Source organism: Saimiri boliviensis, chromosome 3 (genome assembly GCF_048565385.1).
Source record: "Saimiri boliviensis isolate mSaiBol1 chromosome 3, mSaiBol1.pri, whole genome shotgun sequence".
Lineage (NCBI taxonomy): Eukaryota > Metazoa > Chordata > Mammalia > Primates > Cebidae > Saimiri > Saimiri boliviensis.
Window position 1 is genome coordinate 165,070,892 of NC_133451.1, and position 20,401 is coordinate 165,091,292.

At 39.6% G+C, this 20,401-nt stretch overlaps 1 protein-coding gene across 3 annotated transcripts in view; it reads right to left on the minus strand.

The window, feature by feature from the left end:
- Positions 1-6,767: 6,767 nt before the first annotated feature.
- The window catches only part of AFG2A (AFG2 AAA ATPase homolog A), a 327,555-nt gene continuing 313,921 nt past the window's right edge, over positions 6,768-20,401 (minus strand). For all 3 annotated transcript variants that reach the window (XM_074396932.1, XM_039479102.2, XM_039479101.2), the window contains one exon: positions 6,768-14,521. In XM_074396932.1, the coding sequence (XP_074253033.1) occupies positions 14,345-14,521 (177 nt within the window). In that variant the 3' untranslated portion in view covers positions 6,768-14,344. The remainder of the gene's footprint in view (positions 14,522-20,401) is intronic.

A 20,401-nucleotide genomic window follows, 5' to 3' on the forward strand; every position in this document is an offset into this window, starting at 1 on the left:
CGGCTGGAGTGCAATGGTGTGATCTTGGCTCACTATAACTTCCGCCTCCTGGGTTCAAGTGATTCTCCCACCTCAGTCTCCTGAGTAGCTGGGATTACAGGCATACACCACCACGCCTGGCTAATTTTTGTATTTTTAGTAGAGATAGGGTTTGCCATGTTGGCCAGACTGGTCTCGAACTCCTGACCTCAGGTGATCCGCCTGCCTCGGCCTCCCAAAGTGCTGGGATTACATGTGTGACTCACACTGCCTGGCCAAAAAGTGTATGTCTTAATTCAAAAATATTTTATTGCTAAAAAATGCTAACGATCATCTGAGCCTTCAGTGAGTTGTGATCTTTTTGCTGGTGGAGGTCTTGCCTCCATGTTTGATGGTGGCTGACTGATCAGAATAGTGGTTGCTGAAGGTTGGGGTGTCTTTGGCTATTTCTTAACATAAGACAAAAGTGATGTTTGCCACATAGATTGACTCTTCCTTTTGTGAAAGATGTCTCTGTAGGTTGAGGTAATATTGGATAACATTTTACTCACAGCAGAACTTCTTTCAAAATTGGAGACAATCCTCTCAAAACCCGCTGCTGCTTTATCAACTAAGTTTATAGAATATTCTAAATCTTCTGTTGTCATTTCAACAATGTTCATATCATTTCCACCAGGAGTAGTTTTCATCTTAAGGAACTGCTTTCTTTGTTCATCCATAAGAAGCAACTCTTTATCTGTTAGAATTTTATCCTGAGATTGTAGCAATTCACTTCCATCTTCAAGCTCCACTTCTTATTCTAGTTGTCTAGTATTTCCACTTCATTTACAGTTAATTCCTCCACTGAAGTTCTGAACCCCTCAAACTCATCTAGGAGGGTTCAAATTACTTCTTCCAAACTCCTGTTAATGTTGCTATTTTGACCTTCACCCCTGAATTATGGATGTTCTTAATGGCATCAAAAATCATGAATCTTTTCTAGAAGATTCTTTCAATTTACTTTGCCCAGATCCATCGGAGGAATCACTGTCTGTGGCAGCTACAGCCTTACAAAATACATTTCATAAATCATAAAACTTGAAAATCTAAATTACACTGATCCATGGGGCTGCAGAATGGGTGTTCTATTAGCAGGCATAAAAACAACATTAGAAGATCTGGCAAGATGGGTCACATAGGAACAGCTCCAGTCGGCAGCTCCCAGTGAGACCAACCCAGAAGGCAGTAATTTCTGTATTTCCAACTGAGGTACCCAGTTCATCTCATTGGGACTGGTTAGACAGTGGGTGCAGCACATGGAGGGTGAGCAGAAGCAGGGTTGGGCATTGCCTCACCCAGGAAGCTCAAGGGGTCAGGGAACTCCCTCCCCTAGCCAAGGGAAGCTGTGAGGGACTATGGACTGTGCCATGAGGGACGGTGAGATCTGGCCCAGATACTATGCTCTTCCTACGGTTTTTGCGACCCGCAGACCAGGAGATTTCCTAGGGTGCCTACACCACCAGGTCCCTGGGTTTCAAGCACAAAACTGGGAAGCTGCTTAGGCAGATATCAAGCTAGCTGCAGGAGTTTTTTGCTGTACCCTAGTGGTGCCTGGAACACCAGCGAGACAGTACCACTCACTCCCCTGGAAAGGGGCTGAAGCCAGGGAGCCAAGTGGTCTTGCTTAGTGGGTCCTGCCCTCTTTGACCACAGTAATCTAAGGTTCGCTGGCTTGAAATTCTTGCAGCCAGCACAGCAGTCTGAAGCTGATCTGGGACGCTGGCGCTTGGTGGGGGTAGGGTGTTCACCATTACTGAGGCTTGAGTAGGCGGTCTTCCCCTCGTAGTGTAAACAAAGCCTCTGGGAAGTCTGGACTGGGCAGAATCCACTGCAGTATGGCAAAGCCGCTGTAGCCAGACTGCTTCTCGAGATTCCTCTTCTCTGGGCAGGACACCTTCCAGCAGAGGTAGACAGACACCTCATACCAGAGAGCTCGGGCTGGTATCTGGTGGCTGTATGTCTTTAATAGACCAATAACAAGTTCTGAAATTGAAGCAATATTTAATAGCCTACCAATCAAAAAAAGCCCAGGACCAGATGGATTCACAGCAAAATTCTACCAGAGGTACAAAGAGGATCTGGTACCACTCCTTCTGAAACTATTCCAAATAGAAAAAGAGGGACTTCTCCCTAACTCATTTTATAAGGCCAGCAACATCCTGAAACCAAAACCTGGCAATGACACGCCAAAAAGAGGAAATTTCAGGCCGATATACCTGATGAACATCGATGCAAAAATTCTCAATAAAATACTGGCCAACCGAATCTAGCAGCGCATCAAAAATCTTATTCACCATGATAAAGTCAGCTTCATCCTTAGGATGCAAGGCAGGTTCAATATATGCAAATCAATAAATGTAATCCAGCACACAAACAGAACCAATGACAAAAACCACATGATTATCTCAATAGATACAGAAAAGGCCTTCAATAAAGGTCAACACTAAAGTTCAACAATTCATGCTAAAAACTCTCAATAAACTAGGTATTGATGAAACATGTCTTAAAATAGTAAGAGCTGTTTATGAAAAACCCACAGCCAATGTCATACTGAATGGGCAAAAGCTGGAAGCATTCCCTTTGAAAACCGGCACAAGACAAGGATGCTCTTCTCTCACTACTCCTATTCAACATAGTACTGGAAGTTCTGGCTAGACAATCAGGCAGGAGAAAGAAATAAAGAGTATTCGAATAGGAACAGAGGAGTTAAAATTATCTCTGTTTGCAGTTGACATGATTGTGTATTTAGAAAACCCCATTGTCTCAGCCCAAAAACTCTTTAAGCTGATAATCAACTTCAACAAAGTCACAGGATACAAAATCAATGTGCAAAAATCACAAGCATTCCTATACACCAATAATAGACAGAGAGCCAAATCATCAATGAAGTTCCATTCACAATTGCTACAAAGAGAATAAAACACCTAGGAATACAACTTACAAGGAATTGAAGGACCTCTTCAAGGAGAACTACAAACCACTGCTCAAGGAAATAAGAGAGGACACAAAGAAATGGAAAAACATATCATGCTCATGGATAGAAAGAATCAATATTATGAAAATGGCCATACTGCCCAAAGTAATTTATAGATTCAATGCTATTACCATCAAGTTACCACTGACTTTTTCATAGAATTAGAATAAACGACTTTAAATTTCATATGGAACAAAACAAGAGCCTGTATAGCCAAGACAATCCTAAGCAAAAGGAACAAAGCTGGAGGCATCATGCTACCTGACTTCAAACTATACTACAAGGCTACAGTAACCAAAACAGCATGGCATTGGTATCAAAACAGAGATACAGACCAATGGGACAGAACAGAGGCCTCAAAAATAACACCACAAATCTACAACCATCTGCTCTTTGACAAACCTGACAAAAACAAGCAATGGGGAAAGGATTGCCTGTTTAATAAATATTGAGAAAACTGGCTAGCCATATGCAGAGAACTGAAACTGGACCCCTTCCTTATACCTTATACAGAAAATTAACTCAAGATGGATTAAAGATTTAAATGTAAGACCTAAAACCATAAAAACCCTAGAAAAAAACCTAGGCAATACCATTCAGGACATAGGCATGGACAAAGACTTCATGACTAAAATGACAAAAGGAATTGCAACAAAAGCCAAAATTGACAAATCAGATATAATTAAACTAAAGAGCTTCGGCACAGCAAAAGAAACTATCATCAGAGTGAACAGGCAGCCTACAGAATGGGAGAACATTTTTGCAACCTTTTCATCTAACAGAGGGCTAATATCCAGAATTTGCAAGGAACTTAAACAAATTTACAAGAAAAAAAACAAACAATCCCATCAAAAAGTGGGTGAACAATATAAACAGACTTCTCAAATATAAACTTCTCAAAAGAAGACATTTATGCAGCCAACAAACATATGAAAAAAAAAAAAAAGCTTATCATCACTGGTCATTAGAGAAATGCCAATCAAAACCACAATGAGATACCATCTCATGCCAGTTAGACTGGCGATCATTAAAAAGTCAGGAAACAACAGATGCTGGATAGGATGTGGAGAAATGGGAACACTTCTTACAAATATTTTAAGTTCTGGGGTACATGTACAGAACGTGCAGGTTTGTCATAAAGTTATACAGGTGTCACGGTGGTTTGCTGCATCCATCCCCCGTCATCTACATCACATACTTCTCCTAATGCCATCCCTTCCCTAGCTCCCAACCCCATGACAGGCCCCAGTGTGTGATGTTCCCCTCCTTGTGTCCACGTGTTCTCATTGTTCAACTCCCAGTTATGAGTGAGAACATGCACTGTTTGATTTTCTGCTCCTGTGTCGGTTTGCTGAGAATGATGGTTTCCAGCTTCATCCATGTCCCTGCAAAGGACATGAACTCATCCTTGTTTATGGCTGTCTAGTATTCCATGGTGTATATGTGCCACCTTTTCTTTATTCAGTCTATCATTGATGGGCATTTGGGTTAGTTCCAAGTCTTCGCTATTGTAAACAGTGCCACAATAAACATATGTGTGCATGTGTCTATACAGTAGAATGATTTATAATCCTTTGGGTATATACCCAGTAATGGGATTGCTGAGTCAAATGGTATTTCTGGTTCTAGATCCTTGAGGAATCGCCACACTGTCTTCCTTAAGGGTGGAAGTAATTAAAAGAAAAAAAGAAAAACACGTTTTACACTGTTGGTGGAAGCGTAAATTAGTTCAACCCTTGCGGAAGACAAAAATATTTTTCTGAAAATGTGCAAAGAAAAAAAAAATGTTCATGTTTTCAAATTTGGCATAGAGGCCAAATAATTTTCCTTCATTGACACTGGAAATTGGGGGTGAAATTTGGGACTGGTTTCAGCAAAACTATTAAAAATGACATGAATTTGAGATGAATAGTAAGAATTTGATCAATAACAGGAAATTCTTTGTGCTCTAATTTCCTGACCACTGACCTCAGCGGGCCCTTAGTGCTGCCTGGCCACCTTCCTACGCATTTATTGGCCATTGACTCTCTCTTCTCAAACCTCCGAAGTCTCCTCCTTCATCTCTATACTCAGCTGAGAGCTCTGCTTCCTATTTCATTGAGAAAACAGTCCTATGTTTCCACCAAATGCTCTCCATCTGCCCCAGTACCATCTACCCTGCCTGTCCCACCGTAACCATGGGAAATTTCTTTGTGCTCCTATCTAGGGACAAGCCCACCCAAGGCCATGGACCCTGTAATCTTTCCTGTCTCTGCCACTTACTGGGTCTGGATCTAGGGCTAGCATCCTTTGTCTTCATTATGCCACCAGGAAAGTGCTGGCATCTCAATCTCATTAAAGATAGGCCATTGTTGAGCCCAAGTTTCAGACAACCAACCAAGTGAACTCAGGATCTTTCACGTGAATACCAAACTGACAACTGGCATCCTGGAGAGAGGAAAGAAATGCTTTCAGCTAAAAGAGTGCTATGAGATTCAAAATGGAAGAAGCATCATAGACGGTAGCTCTCAGTACCTTACACTGGCTTTCTGATCGCAAACTGGATAAAGTCTAAAGATTCAATGTATTTGGCAATGTAGGAGGCACCGTTTGGGGCTGGTGGGAAATAAAGAGGTATACTTATGGTGGAACCAGCTTACGTTGCTTACTTTGTCAAAGGTGGTTGGCTTTGTGAAAGACACGTGGCTTTATTTCTGAGTTCTCTATTCTGTTCCATTGACCTGTTTTTATACCAATACTATGCCGTTTTTGTTACTATGTCCTTGTAGTATAGTTTGAGGTCAGATAATGTGATGCCTGCAGCTTTGTTCTTTTTGCTTAGGATTGCTTTGGCTATTTGGGCTCCTTTTTGGTTACATATGAATTTTAAGATTGTTATAATTCTGTGAAAAATGATGTTGGCATTTTGATAGGGATTGTATCTTGTCTGTAGATTGCTTTGGGCAGTATGCTCATTTTCACAATATTAATTCTTCCAATCCATGAATATGGCATTTTCCCCATCTGTTTGTGTCACCTACAATTTCTTTCATCAGTGTTTTGTAGTTTTCCTTGTGGAGATTTTTCACCTTCTTGGTTAAGTATCTTCCCATGTATTTTATTTCTTTGTAGCTATTGTAAATGGGATTGTGTTCTTGATTTGATTCTCAGCTTGTCATTGGTATATGGAAATGCTGCAAATAGCTTTGTTACCTTTTAAAAGGCAATCTAGAAAGTGTAGTCATTTTTAATTTCTGCTGTAACATATCACAAATTAGTGGATTAACGCACAAGTGTATTATCTCACAGTTCTGGAGGTCAGAAGCCTGAAATGAGTCTAAAATGGGGCTAAAATCAAGATGTTGGTAGAGCTATGTTTTAGAAACAACAGGGAAGACTCTCCCTTTCCTTACCTTTTCCAGCTTCCAGAGACCACCTGCTTTCTTTGGCTTGTGGGTCCTTTCTCCATCCTCAAAGCCAGCTGTGGAGCATCTTCAAATCTATCTGACCTTTGCTTCTTTGACCGAATCTCTTGCTCTGTCTTTGCCTCATAAGTATTCTTTTGACTACATTGGGTCTACTAGAAACATTTAGGCTAATCCCCTATCAAGATCCTTAATTTAATCACATCTGCAAAGTTCCTTTTGCCTTCTGAAGTCCACATAACAAACACATGCATAGGTTCTGAGGAGTAGGGCAATGGACGTACTTGGAGAGAGAATCATTCCGTCAAACACACGCAACAAAATTTGTTTTAGAGTTTGTTCTCCAAAGAATGAGCTGTTGGACTGACCACTTCCACTGTTTTTAGTTTATTGATTTCAGCATTTACATTTTTTTCCCGAGGTTAATTTTGTAGTTTTTTAAAAATATAACTTTTTAGTAGAATGCTTAATTCAGTTATTCTATTAAGGAAAGTATTTAGGTGTACAAATTATCCTCCGTGTAGAATACTAATAGTGTTTTATAGATTTTAATATATAGTACTTTTATTATTTTCTAGATATTCTGCAATTTTGTTTTCAATTTCTTCTTTGATCAAGGAATCACTTAAAATTTTTGAACTTCAGTTGATTTTTGTTGTAATTGTTTCTACATTTCTTATTTTTAGTTTTATGTCATGGTAGTGATAGAGTACATTCTGCACCGTATCTACTTTAGCAAATACATTGTTATGTACCTGTGTGCACATACCCTATTGGGGTTCAGGGGAGCCCTCAGCTTCCCTGAGAGGATGGTTCTCCAGGTTCTTGGTCTATCACCCAAGAATGAGAGAGGAGACCACAGTGCAGTGTGCTCGTAAAGTAAAATACTGGACTCAAAAAGTGGTTGCAGAAAGTGATTTATTTAGAGAAAGAAAAAGGAGAAGGAGAGAGGAAGAAACAGCTAATTCTCACACTGAGTGAGAGAAAGAAAAGCCGCTGTCACAGAGTGAGAAGGGTTCCCAGAGCGAGAAAACCAGAGAAGGAAAGCTCCTCTTACAGTGAGAGAATCCAGAAAGATGGAATCCACTGGAATCCAGGAGAGGGAAGACAGCTTCCACACGGAGTGGAAGGGAATTGAGAGAGAGAGAGATGGAGTTTAGGAGAAAAAAAAGCAGCTTCTACACTGGGTGGAAGGGGACCCCAGAGGGGGAAAATCCAGGAGGCAAAAGATAGCTCCCACTATATGGGAGGGGATTCCAGAGAGCTGGAAATCCACTGTGGGTGAAGCAGCAGGGGAATTTATCCTGGGAGAAATTCCCACCTCCCCAAGTTCCTCTGGCCAATTAAAGGAGTTCCTTTAAATTTTCGCTGGGGTGACTGACTCATAGTTTCTTCCCATGCCCATGAAATTTAAACATAAACTGTTAAATCTTCTGGATGGAGAGAGATGGGAGGGGGGCATGTTGCTGGGAAGTTCTTGCCCTTGAAACTACGCCCCCTGGTGGACCTGGAAAAAGAACACATTCCCTCACTATAATTATGTGTATGATATGAGTATAAAATGATATGCATTCTCTATTTGCAGAGTTTAAACATATTTGTTATTAGCTATTATTCAGATCCTCTGTATCTTGGAGATAATGTCTATACTAGGTCATAACTTTTTCTTTTTTATAGCAGCATGTTACATTGTATGGATGTACTATACTTGATTTAAATAGCCCTTCTGGATAATGGAATTGTGTCTAATATTTTAACAAAGCTGTAATGAAAAATTTTCATACATACCATTTTGTAACTTGTCTGAATCATAAATGGTCTGATGTGAATTTCTGAATCAAAGGCTACATGAGAGAATTATTTTTCCTTCATCTCCTTCCTTTGCTCTGTTCTCATATAAATATGACTCAATTATTTTATCTTCTGAATCACATCATCCAAATTTTCTTAACTTTGATACTTCAAAGCCGTTGTTTTCAAAACTTTTTTCCTTTTTCCTCAGAAAATGTTCCTTCTTCCAAATGTACCCCAGCTTTCTTTTGGCGTTTTCTTTATCTTCTCCCAACCTTCCTCCCACCCCACATTTTTTGCATAGTTCCCCTGCTATTTCCATTTGGGATATTATAATTTGTGATTATTCGCTGCCCCAAAATAATCTGCATTCAATATCTTCAATTCTCCTTTTTGCTTGTCACAATTTTCATTACTGTCTATAATTATGTTGGATGCAAATAATATTTTAATGGCTGTGGGTGTATAAGTATTTGAATATATTATTACCTGTCAATTCCCTTCTCATTTAACTGTATTTCACTGATTTTTATTAAATATGCTGTTCACATTTTAATGTTTCTGGAATCAGGATATAATACTATTAACATGAAAATCAGTATTATAGTACTTTTTTTTCCCCTAGAAAACGTTGTTTTTAAATAGTGGGTCTTACAATCGATGGTGTATTGAAACCAAGCAAACAAGGTATTTCCTGTCACACTAAATGTGCTTTCAAGCAGAGTATATGTAAAACTTCATAGATCCTTTTTAAATTGGTCCAAAATTGAAATTGGTAATATGTGTTATATTTGTTCCCTGTTTTCAGCATAGATGAATTCTGTTTCTACTTTTTTTTCTTTTCATATCCTTAGGTTTTGCTGTGTGTGGGTGTGACACTTAACCATCTTTCCAGAAATATTTACCACTAAATCTTGGTAGGAGTCTACAAATTTCTGTATGATTTTGCGGGACTCCCAAAACCCTATAACATCTCTTTCTGCTAAAACAGGTTGGAATAAGGGGAATATTTGATAAAGACATTAGGTAAAAGGCCTATCTATGCACATAATTGTTATAATGAAAAGCCAAGGAAAAAAGACAAATTTGTAGCCTTAGAATTTCTATGTGGACCACATTTGGAAACCAGTGTTAATTTAATACATGCATAATGTTAAAGAATGCTTTAGTGTGTGCTCATCTTTAAAGGAAGCATTCAGGAAAACATGACACAATAAGCTAACACTCTAATAACCTCACATTCTGGAACTTCAGTAAAAACAGACCGGTACAATACTTTTATTCTATTTTCATAGCAACTTTTTCTGTAACCTTCTGATTAGGCTAAATTAGACATATGTTCAGATTTGGTTCTTTTATAAATTCAATCATTATTTTTTTAAAATGCAAAGTCTATGTTATTTTTAAAACCTGTTTTGCACATTAGAAATAAGACAGAACCAAATATTTATCAAGTTAAGTTAGGGTAGTTTCTTGGCCATGAAGAAATAAAAGTTAGAAGCCGCTCTAAGTTTTGTTGTAAGAAGAAAAAATTATATTATTCAAACTAAAATCTCCTGGAACACTGAAAAAACATGTCAATGTGAATATCCCTGACATGCGAAAGAATCTGGATCAAAGGAAAACTTTCGACCAAACAGATGCCAAAAGTAAATTGTCTTCCTAAGACAGGAAGCTGGCCATTTTCTTTCCTTGCTGAATTTGAATTTTCCATGAACTATATACCATGTATTCTATCACACACAAACCCAAATAATAGGATCATACACTGCTATGCTTTTTTTTAATTTTTTTTTTTTTTTTTTTTGAGACGGAGTTTCACTCTTGTTACCCAGGCTGGAGTGCAATGGCGCCATCTCGGCTCACCGCAACCTCCGCCTCCTGGGTTCAGGCAATTCTCCTGCCTCAGCCTCCTGAGTAGCTGGGATTACAGGCACGCGCCACCATGCCCAGCTAATTTTTTTGTATTTTTAGTAGAGACGGGGTTTCACCATGTTGACCAGGATGGTCTCGATTTCTTAACCTCGTGATCCACCCGCCTCAGCCTCCCAAAGTGCTGGGATTACAGGCGTGAGCCACCGCGCCCGGCACTTTTTTTTAATTTTTAAAAGATAGGATCTCAATAGATTCCCCAGGCTGGATTCAAACTCCTGAGCTCAAGTGATCCTCTCACCTCAACCCCCTGAGTAGCTGGGACTACTGGTGTTAGCCACCGTGCCCAGCTTTCTCATACATTCTTGTAAATACATAAACATGAGACTATGGGATTAGAAGTAAAATCTTCATGGAGATGAAACTGAGGTAAACTGTTATGAAGGACACCTGACCTGCTCTTTTCTGTGACTCAGATTTTTACTAGTACTTTTGTAAAATGGGAACAAGCTTCAAACAGAGGAATTGCATGCCTTGATTTATATTTCCACATAGCTCATTAGGGCTATGTGGAAATATAAATAATTGGCTTATGAGAGACTAAAGATACAATGCTTTAAAATCTTGAAAAAAAATCTTAATTCCCAACTTCTTTGCAGGACCACAGTGCTAATGGAGATAGACGTCTAATTCCCAGACATAATGTCTCCCATCCTGTCAGGTAATGGAAGTGTCATCTACACACTACTTTCAGCAACAAATTCTCTCAATTTGTTTCCTGTGTCCTAAAAGCCTGATCTCTTATCTGCCTTCCTGCATTTTATTCCACTGTACCCAATACTCCTGATTTTCCAGAAACATGGGATTGTGGGCATTGGGAATTGCACTGCAAATTCAAGGAATTGAGTTAAATGATATGATCGTGTTGGTTTAAGGCCCATCTTTAAAAAATTATCATGAAATATTTAAGTACACAAAAAGTACAGACTATGTTATATCAGCACCTACATTCCCATCATTCACCTTAAGATATGAAACTTTACTGACATAATTGAAGCACCTCAACTTTTCTCCCCTGAGGAAATTCCTTGCCAGTATTTGGTGCTTTTTTTCTTTCCCATTCATTTTTTCTTCCACTGTATATGCCCCCATAAACATATATTATTTTTCATGCTTCCAATTTTAAATATCATATTCTTCTAAAACATTCTTCTTTGTTCACCTGTGTTTCATCCCTGTTTCATATGCGGCTCTAATTATTTTGTATTGCCATAGTATTCCATTGTATGACTATCATATAAATCTATTCTATTACTGATGGGCATTTAGATTGTTTCCAGGTTCTTACTATGTAAAAATAACGGCGCTATGAACTTTGCTACTTGCTGTCTCACTGCACCAACGTGAGACTTGCTCTGGGATCTGCACCTAGGAGAACTGTTAGATTGTAGGGTCTTCAACATTACTAGATATGCTAGTTGCCTTCCAAAGTGGTTATACCAATTTATGCCCTCATCAGCAGACCTGAGGCCCCACTCCTTCACATCCTGTGAGATTACAGGCCCTTTGTAAGCAGGGCACAGCTTTTGGAATCCTCTGAGATGAGGATATATTCCTCTAACTAGTGCAAGTGTTAGTAACCCCAAGGGCATTTTTAGCTTGGCTCTATGTTTTTAGGTTAATTTGCAGGTTTTGAGGTTTCATGAATTTGACAGTAGTGTGAATTCAAATCCTGAAGCTATGGGCAGGTAAGCTCACAGAATTCTCAGAGAGGCCTCTTTTAAAAATCAAAAGCACAGGCCAAGTCAGAAAGGCTCCTTGTGGTCTTCCTGGCCAGCAGGAGGTTTTCTTTTCTTGTCTACCCTTGTGCTGAGAGTGTTGGTTACTGAAGAGCTTCTGCATTATATACAGCACTCGGTTGTAACTTGTTATAAGGGCTGAAGGCTTTGAGTGGCCATTAATATCTCAACTCCTTGTTAACTGAGACTACTACTCTCCTCCCTACTACCCAGCCTCCTGCCCCAGAATCATTTCAAGCTTCTGGTTTTTATTTTGTTGGGAAGATTTCTTTTATTTTCTTGTTTAGGCCCTGAGGGATACATTTTCCTCTTATTTTCTTGTGCCCTTAGCCATATATTTAATAGGGAAGAAGGTAAGGTCCTTTCTCTTTTCATAATTTTCTATGTAAATAACAACTAAAGGGAAAACAGTGAGCATAAAGTTTTGAGGTTGTACTGATTTCAATATGGAAGTCTTGTTTTCCAAATCTGCAGTGTCCAAGAGAACCTTCTGAATGAGGGGAATGTCTCTAAACTACTCTGTTCAGTGTGGCAGACCCTTGTCACATGTGGCTATTGAGCATTTGAAATGTGGCTAATGTGTCTGATAAACTCTTAAATATTATTTAATTTTAATTAATTCAATAAAAATGGTAACATAATTAGTGGTTATTGTATTTAACAACACAGTTCTAAATGGTAACATTCTTTGTCCCTTGGGTGGCTTTATGTACTGGTAAACTTGTGTTGTCTTGCAAATCTGAAATTTTGGAGATGTAAATATATTTGAGGATGAAATATTTGAAACACGACTTCAGAATATATGTCACCACAGGCTAAGCATGGTGGCTCACACCTGTAATCTCAGCACTTTGGGAAGCTGAGAGGGGGGCGGGGGAGGGGGGTCACCTGAGGCCAGGAGTTGGAGACCAGCCTGGGCAACAAAGCAAGACCCTGTCTCTCTGATTTTTTTTTTTTTTTTTTTTTTTTTTTTTTTTTTTTTTTTTTTTAATTAGCCAGACATGGCAGACATGGGGGTGTGCATCTGTTGTCCTAGCTACTCATGAGGCTGAGGCCACTGAATGCCAGCCTGGGTGACAGAGCAAGACCCTATCTCTAAACAAATGAACAAACAAACAAAGAACAAATGCCACCACAAAACTATACAGCCCATTATTCTGATAATCAGGTACTTCTTTTCTGATTTGTCTTTCTGAGAATTTTCAAGGATCTACAGTGATCAAGTTTAAGTGTACATTCTTCCCATTGCCAGTTTCTGATCTGAAAGTCAAAATATCACTTTCTGAAAGCTCTTTCAAGAGTATTTATGAAGTATTAAAGTGTTAAGAAATCCTGAGGATAAATAGCAAGGAGCATAAATATACTATTTAGAATGCAACATAATATACTTAAGATTTCAATTTGAACTGAAAAGCTTACTGGTAACCTGAAAATATGTATAAGTAAAAACATCAACACTTCATATGATTCACTAATAGCATTTTATGAAAACAAAACAAAACAAAACAAAACAAAAAAAACCCAGCCAGGTGCAGTGGCTTACACCTGTAATCCCAGCACTTTGGGAGGCCAAGTCAGGTGAATCACCTGAGGTGTTCAAGACCAGCATGGCCAAAATGGTGAAACTCTTGTCTCTACTAAAAACACAAAAATTAGTCAGGTGTGTGGTGCAGCCTGTAGTCAGTCGCAGCTACTCAGGAGGCTGAGGCAGAAGAACTGCTTGAACTTCAGTGGTGGAGGTTGTAGTGAGCAGAGATTGCACCACTGCACTCCAGCCTAGGTGACAGAGCAAGACTCCATCTCAAAACAACAACAACAACAACAAATAAGACAAAATAACAACAAAAAAACCCCAAGCCTACTGCTCTAGGCTTAGACTGGGCTGATACCTGCATTTTGTTTTCTAACTTTCAAAGGGTATTGAATTATATAAAATATCTCTTTAAAAAATTTTTTGGCCATAGGTAGAGATTAAGAATGCTAAAGCAATAATGCATATGTGAATTACCATGAAAACACATACATACATATTTGAGAAGGCCACATAAGACTGGCTGGCACATTTGGCCATTTTACTGGCTGGCCTTCAAAAATAAAGATTAAAAAAAATGTATCCAGATACAATTTCTTTGTCCCTGTACAAAATTGATGCCAACAGGTTTGGCATTTTAGGAAGACACTCAAACAGATTCTGGAAAAAGAAGTCACTTCATGGGATGAACAGACTAGGTCACAAATGAAAAAGCAAAACACTTGCTTTTTAAAACTCACCACAAATTTCCAGATAAAACTGTTTGAAACTTATGTTCAGAGATATTTTCACTGTACTTACACAACTCGAAAATCTGTAAGAACCAAAGCCCCTAAATTCTACTGAACATATTTCAAACATTTTGCCTAATAAGAATTTTTTTAAACACTCAAAAAATTTTAAAAAGAAATTTTCTCTGTAAAGGATTTTCAGCATTTTGAATATGTACATTTTCTCAGAGTGTACGTAGCCCACTCTTCTCTTGATAATCTTCATAAAAACATCTCAATGACTCAGGAATTCTAGGTGTCACAATGCTCAAGGCTTGAGTGAAATGTCTTTTCATGATGAAATTGGCTTGAATGTCTTCTTCCAGAGCCAGAAGAGCTGCCTCTCTGCAGACGGCTACAATCTGAAGTTTTAAAAAATAAGTAAATAAAAGAAGGTAGAAAACAATCAGTACTCTTTTAGAAACAATATTCTGAATCTTCATCTGTGGTGCCTTCTACATATGCCCATTGCTCAAATTTATCTACGAGGATTAGTCCACTCAAGTTTTCAAAAGGATGAAAGGTAATCATATAGAGCTTTCTATTCTTTCCTTCATCCCAAAGCAATATTAGGTACGCAGAACCAGGAGTGCCAAAAGATCTCTAAGAAGTGGCATTTGCTTTTAAGAGCATTTGCTCTTAACTGTAAAGGTGGGTAGCTGTGCATGCAGATACTTTTAACGCGGGATGGCAAAAGATGCATGTGTCCATGTGGCGGTGGGGAGGCAGGAGCCAACGGGCAAGGGAGGGCAGAACGGGAAGATTTTCTGAGTCAGAGTAAGGCCTTGCTCATCAACACGACTTGTCATAGCACAGAGTTTCCACATTCCTTTCAACCTCTGATGTATTACCAACATGTAAAAGCATTTCTTTATGTGTATCTCTTTAACAATTTCTTCAATCTTGGGAATTTCAGATAGGGTTGTCAACATTTACTTTGGAGAGTTGCATTAGGACAGAGAAGTGAATGCTGTTTACTCAGCCCGGAAAGCTGGAAGAATTGAAAAGAATCCGGGGAGGGGGCGGAATGGATGCAGAGGGAGGAGGGAAGAGCCAGTAGGAAAACGGAAGGGGAGGAAGGTTCAAGAATCCCGAAATGTGTTTTTAAGCTCTCTGGACTTCAGACAGAGGAAGCAGGCTGATGCCAGTGTCATTCTAAAGACACATTACAGTGGTGAAAAGAGCTTCTGGGATGAAAAGAGATATTGTGATTTTCAGGGCAACAGGGAAAACAGTGATTGATATTGACTGCACCCTTATATCGGTAAATGAAAGGGCCAGCTGAAACACATTTGTCCAGCCATTCAGCATATTTTCTCTGTTTGTTCACTCACTGAAAAGAGTTCCTCTGCTTATGCTGGGCTAATGGCTGCCAAAGCAGTTTAGTAGCTTTTTAGGGGATTTAGCAGCATGTTTAGGGAGCTTTGAAAAACATGCATAGATTTAGATGGCTTTGTCAAATTACGACAATGTAACTATTAGTTCTGGGCTTCATTAATGAGCGCTGAAGTTAACTATAGTGGTTATGCATGTTAATGTTTTTCTGAAAAAAGAGAGTGGCTATCAACTTGTTGAAGGAAAAAACAAAACTTCAAGGGATTAGTAAAACCACATGTTCTGGTGCAAAAAGAGTTCTTTTGAAAACAGGAATGTGATAATTAATAAGCACAGTAAAAGCCTGTGAAATGCCCAGCATGGTAAACTGGGCATTTCACAGGCTTTTACTGTGCTTATTAACTATCCATCCGATGGTTCCACCGTGCTCTAATGGAACTTTGGAGATCTCTACAAAGAGAGGTGAAGGGACCAAGCGGGGAGAGACCCCACCCACACCCCTCTGAGTAGCACTTCTTTCATCCGGACAAGAATTTGAAGCATTGGTTGCAAGGCTAAAAAGTCTGAAGAATCATTGAAGGAGCAAAGAGCACTACATTTCCTGCCGGGTGGCGGAGCTCTCTTTCTGTCTCCGGCACACCTCCCCAGCCCTTCATAGCTGAGACTCCCTCAGGGATGTCAGAGCCTGGCACGTAATGGCTGGAAACGTTTATTGAACATCTACTATAGGAGTGGACAAATACTAATTACTGTACGAATTCATTTGCTATATGACTGATAACCCCCTGTTTTTGCACAGTGCAGTCATCTTGCTAACAGATGTATGCCTAAAGTCTGATGGAGACGTATTAAACAGAGTGACTAGATGAGCATCGGTACCGTGGTGGCTGGGGTGGGGGTTGGATAAAGAGAGAGGGCTGAGAAAAAGAAAGGTAACTGAAAGGGTGCCTGGAACCTCTCCAAGTTTCTAGGATTTGGTTCCCATGGCCAGATGGGTGGTTTGCCCCGCTGGCACATCTGAGGAAGGGAACCAATTGTCAGACAGGCTTCCACCCTCAACACACGGTCATCAAACAGGCAAAAGAAGAAATGATTGTATTCCTTTAATCACTGGATCCCCAGGGGGCCTAACAAAGCAAAATAAATGTAGGTAGTGGGAAGTGTTACATCACTAGGGCCTAGAAGGCTGTCCTTAGGGGCAGTATCCCTGGGCAATTTCACTTCCCTTCCTTCATATTTGATTCTTCAGATTTTTCTGAGCTATAATTGTGTGTGTGTGTGGGGGGGGGGGGGGTAACTTACATGGTAGTGACAAAGTGAGTACTGGTGGTGAGTTATGGTCAGAGAAGTAGTGACCCCTTGAAATGTGGATGTTTGTAACAGGGCCTCTAGTGTATGTCAGTGACTGAGAAAAATTCCCCTACTATATCTGGTACTCTCCTGACTCTTAATAAAACAATTCCATCTAGCTTGGAGAACTATAAAGCTATGAGACATAGAACACTTGGACAGAGTTTTGACCGGATCACTAATGTTTGGATTAGATAGAGATGACCTAGAGAACCTCTGAGAGTTACTGAAAAGAGAAACATGGGTACTCAAGGACCTCATGTAAAAGTGTCTTACTCTGCGCAGAGGAAGGAGTGCAGCTGTCTGTATGTCCTAGGGTAGGAGAAACACTGAATCCAACACTTGCTTCAATACACATTACTCTGTTTCTTTTTATTTATAAAATGTTCTGAAGAGCTAGTAAATAAGGTAATCTTTTTCTGCCACTCTTACGCTCCTATCACATTTACTTAGCAATAAACAGCCAGTCAGTAACTGAGGGAAATGTAAATAGGACACTACAAATAATTAGTCAGCCATTCTTTCGTCAACCAACATCCACTGAATAGCTACTCTGTGCAATAACTCTATGAAGCCAGGTGGAAGATGCAGGCATGTCTGGGACACAGCACCCCTCTTTCCATGCTCACAAACCAGTAGCAGATGCACAGAAGTGAAATGCTATGTGTGCCAGTGTATCAGAAGTACTGTCAGGGAGGCAAACGGAAAGGGCTTTAGTGTGGAGAGAAGGAATAAATTACAGCTTTGGGCAAAGTGTGAAGAACAGAATTGAGACCTGCATACAGTTAAAGGAAAGGATTAGCGGGAACAAGATGAGCAGAGAAACAGCAAGGTAGGAAGGAAGAAAACATAGATCACATTGAACTAGCCGCAGTAGACAGAATGGAGAATTTTTTAAAAAAGAATAATTCTACCACCAAATATAACCAAAATTAACAATGATAGTGCTTTCAAAGTCATGAGGGCCACAATGACAGTGAAAGCTAGTCAGTGCCAGACCTCTCTAAAGCTCTAAACCAAATCCACAAGCAGCTGATACACAAGCAGCTGACAGAGCGTAACTCCTAAAAGTTCCTTTTGTTTTTATTTTTTCCTCATGAAAAGGCTTCTTAGTGGAAATTCTAAAAGCAAAAGCATTGACTGGATTATTGGTTCTTTTCTCCTAACCCAAATAAAAAGGCAGATCTGGAAACAGATGTATTCTTAGGATGTCCATGATGGCTGGTTTCTATTTGCTCTGGGAGCCACTGTGGCATGAGTTCCAAGATGTGATATAATATTCCCCAAGAAAAGTAAAGCTTTCTTGCTCATTTTCATGGCCCATGCCACCATTTCCCTGAAGAAATTAGTGTCTTGTTCAGGAGAAGTATTCCATGGTCAAATAAGTTTTGGGCAACACTATACAGGTTGAGTATTCCTTATCTGAAATGCTTGGGACCAGATGCTACAGATTTTGGAATATCTGCATTCTGCTTATTGGTTGAATATTTGTAATCTGAAAATCTGAAATCCAAAATGCTCCAATGAGCATTTCCTTTGTGTGTTATGCTGGTACTCAAAAGTTTTGGATTTTGGAGCATTGCAGATTTCCGATTAGTGATACTCAACTTGTATATATTCTGTTCCCCATAGTGCACAACAGAATTTTAAAGGTTTTACAAAGGCTAGTGATGATGATCAGTTTGATTCTCTTTAACCCAATGTAATGGCCTGAATGTTTTTCTCCAAAATTTATATGTTGAAACTTAATCTCCAATGCTACTTACCAGTATTAAGAGGTGAGGTCTTTGGGAGGTGATTAGGCTGTGAGGGTTCTGTCCTCATTGACAGATTTAGTACCCTTATAAAAGAAGCCTGATGGAGCTGGTTGGCGCTTCAACCATGTGAGGACACAGCTAGAAGGTATGTCTACAAGGAATAGGCCCTCACCAGACACCAAATCTGCTGGCATCCTGATCTTGGACTTCCTAGTTTTCAGAAGTATGAGCAATAAATTTGTATTATTTATAAGTTGCCCGGTCTAAGGTATTCTGTTACAGTACCATAGTGGACCGTGACACTCATTGTTTCCCACAGAACACTTCCCCTCCCCCGTTTCTGGCAGAATATCTATACATGGTTTACTGGTGATCTATGGCACGTACTTTGGGAGATACCAAACAACTCACTCAGGGCACATTATGGCTCTTGCCTATTAGCACAGCTTTTTACTTTTGCTATCCCCTATTCCAAAATAGAAAAAGGAAGGGGGTGGAGGAGAAGGGGAGAAGATGGGGAGAGGCCTGAGAGACAGAAGGAAGGCCAGTGTGTTTAACGGAGTCAAATGCAAGTGACAGTGGCAGCAGCCAAAGCACTGACTTGTGCTCTGGACATATAAACAGTCAAGGTATGTTTGCTGAAGAGTTACTTAACTACAGGCACATTTTCAAAAAGATGCATGCTATGTGCATCTTTCCCAGATTTGGCCAATCTGCACTATTTTTAGTTACTTATGTTTCATAAGATCCAGATAAGCAGTTCCCAACCTTTTTAGCACCAGGGACTGGTTTCATGGAAGACAGTTTTTCCATGGACGGGGGGTCACGGAGTGGGAGTGGTTTCGGAATGAAACTGTTCCACCTCAGATCATCAGGCGTTAGATTCTCATAAGGAGTGTGCAAGCTAGATCTCTTGTATGCACAGAACATAATAGGGTTCACACTCCTAAGAGAATCTAATGCTGCGGCTGATCTGACAGGACGTGGAGCTCAGGTGGTAATGCTCGCTTGCCCACAGCTCACCTCCTGCTGTGCAGCCTGGTTCCAACAGGCCATGGACCAGTACTGAGCACAATTTCAGAACATTTACAAACAGTGCAGTAACATATAGTCATGTGTTGCTCAACAGCAGGGATATTTTCTGAGAAGGGCACTGTTAGGGGCTTTCGTTGTTGTACAGATAACGAGAGTGTCCTTACACAAATCTAGATGGTAATAGCCCATTCCACACTAGGCTAAGGGGTCTCTCCTACTGCTCCTACACTACACACCTGTACAGCATGTTACTGAATACTGTAGGCAGGCAGCTGTAACACAATGGTAAGTATCACATAGAAAAGGAACGGCAAAAATAAAATATAAATATTATATAAATATAAATATAAAATAAAATATTATAATCTTACGGGACCATCATCATATATTTGGTCCACTGTTGACTGAAATGTCATTATGTGCTGCGTGACTGTATATGGTTTGGAGGACTAGAATGGAATCTCTGCTTAAAAAAATTATTCAAATTGTGATTTATTGTCTCATTTGATGAAACTAACCTAAGATTATGGGATTTTCCTTTCTGTGCTAAGCTTTGGAAAAGTAAGGTCTTTTCAGATAAATTTGCCAACATATTTCTCTATTTGGGAATGAATACTATAGAAACTGAAGGGAAAAAACCTTCAATTTAAACCTTCAATGACCTTTCTCATTCCTATCTATAAAGTTTGTAGGAAAACATAATGAGGGGTGTGTGTGTTTATACGTGTGTGTGTGTGTGTGTATCTCCACTGAACGCAGGGACCA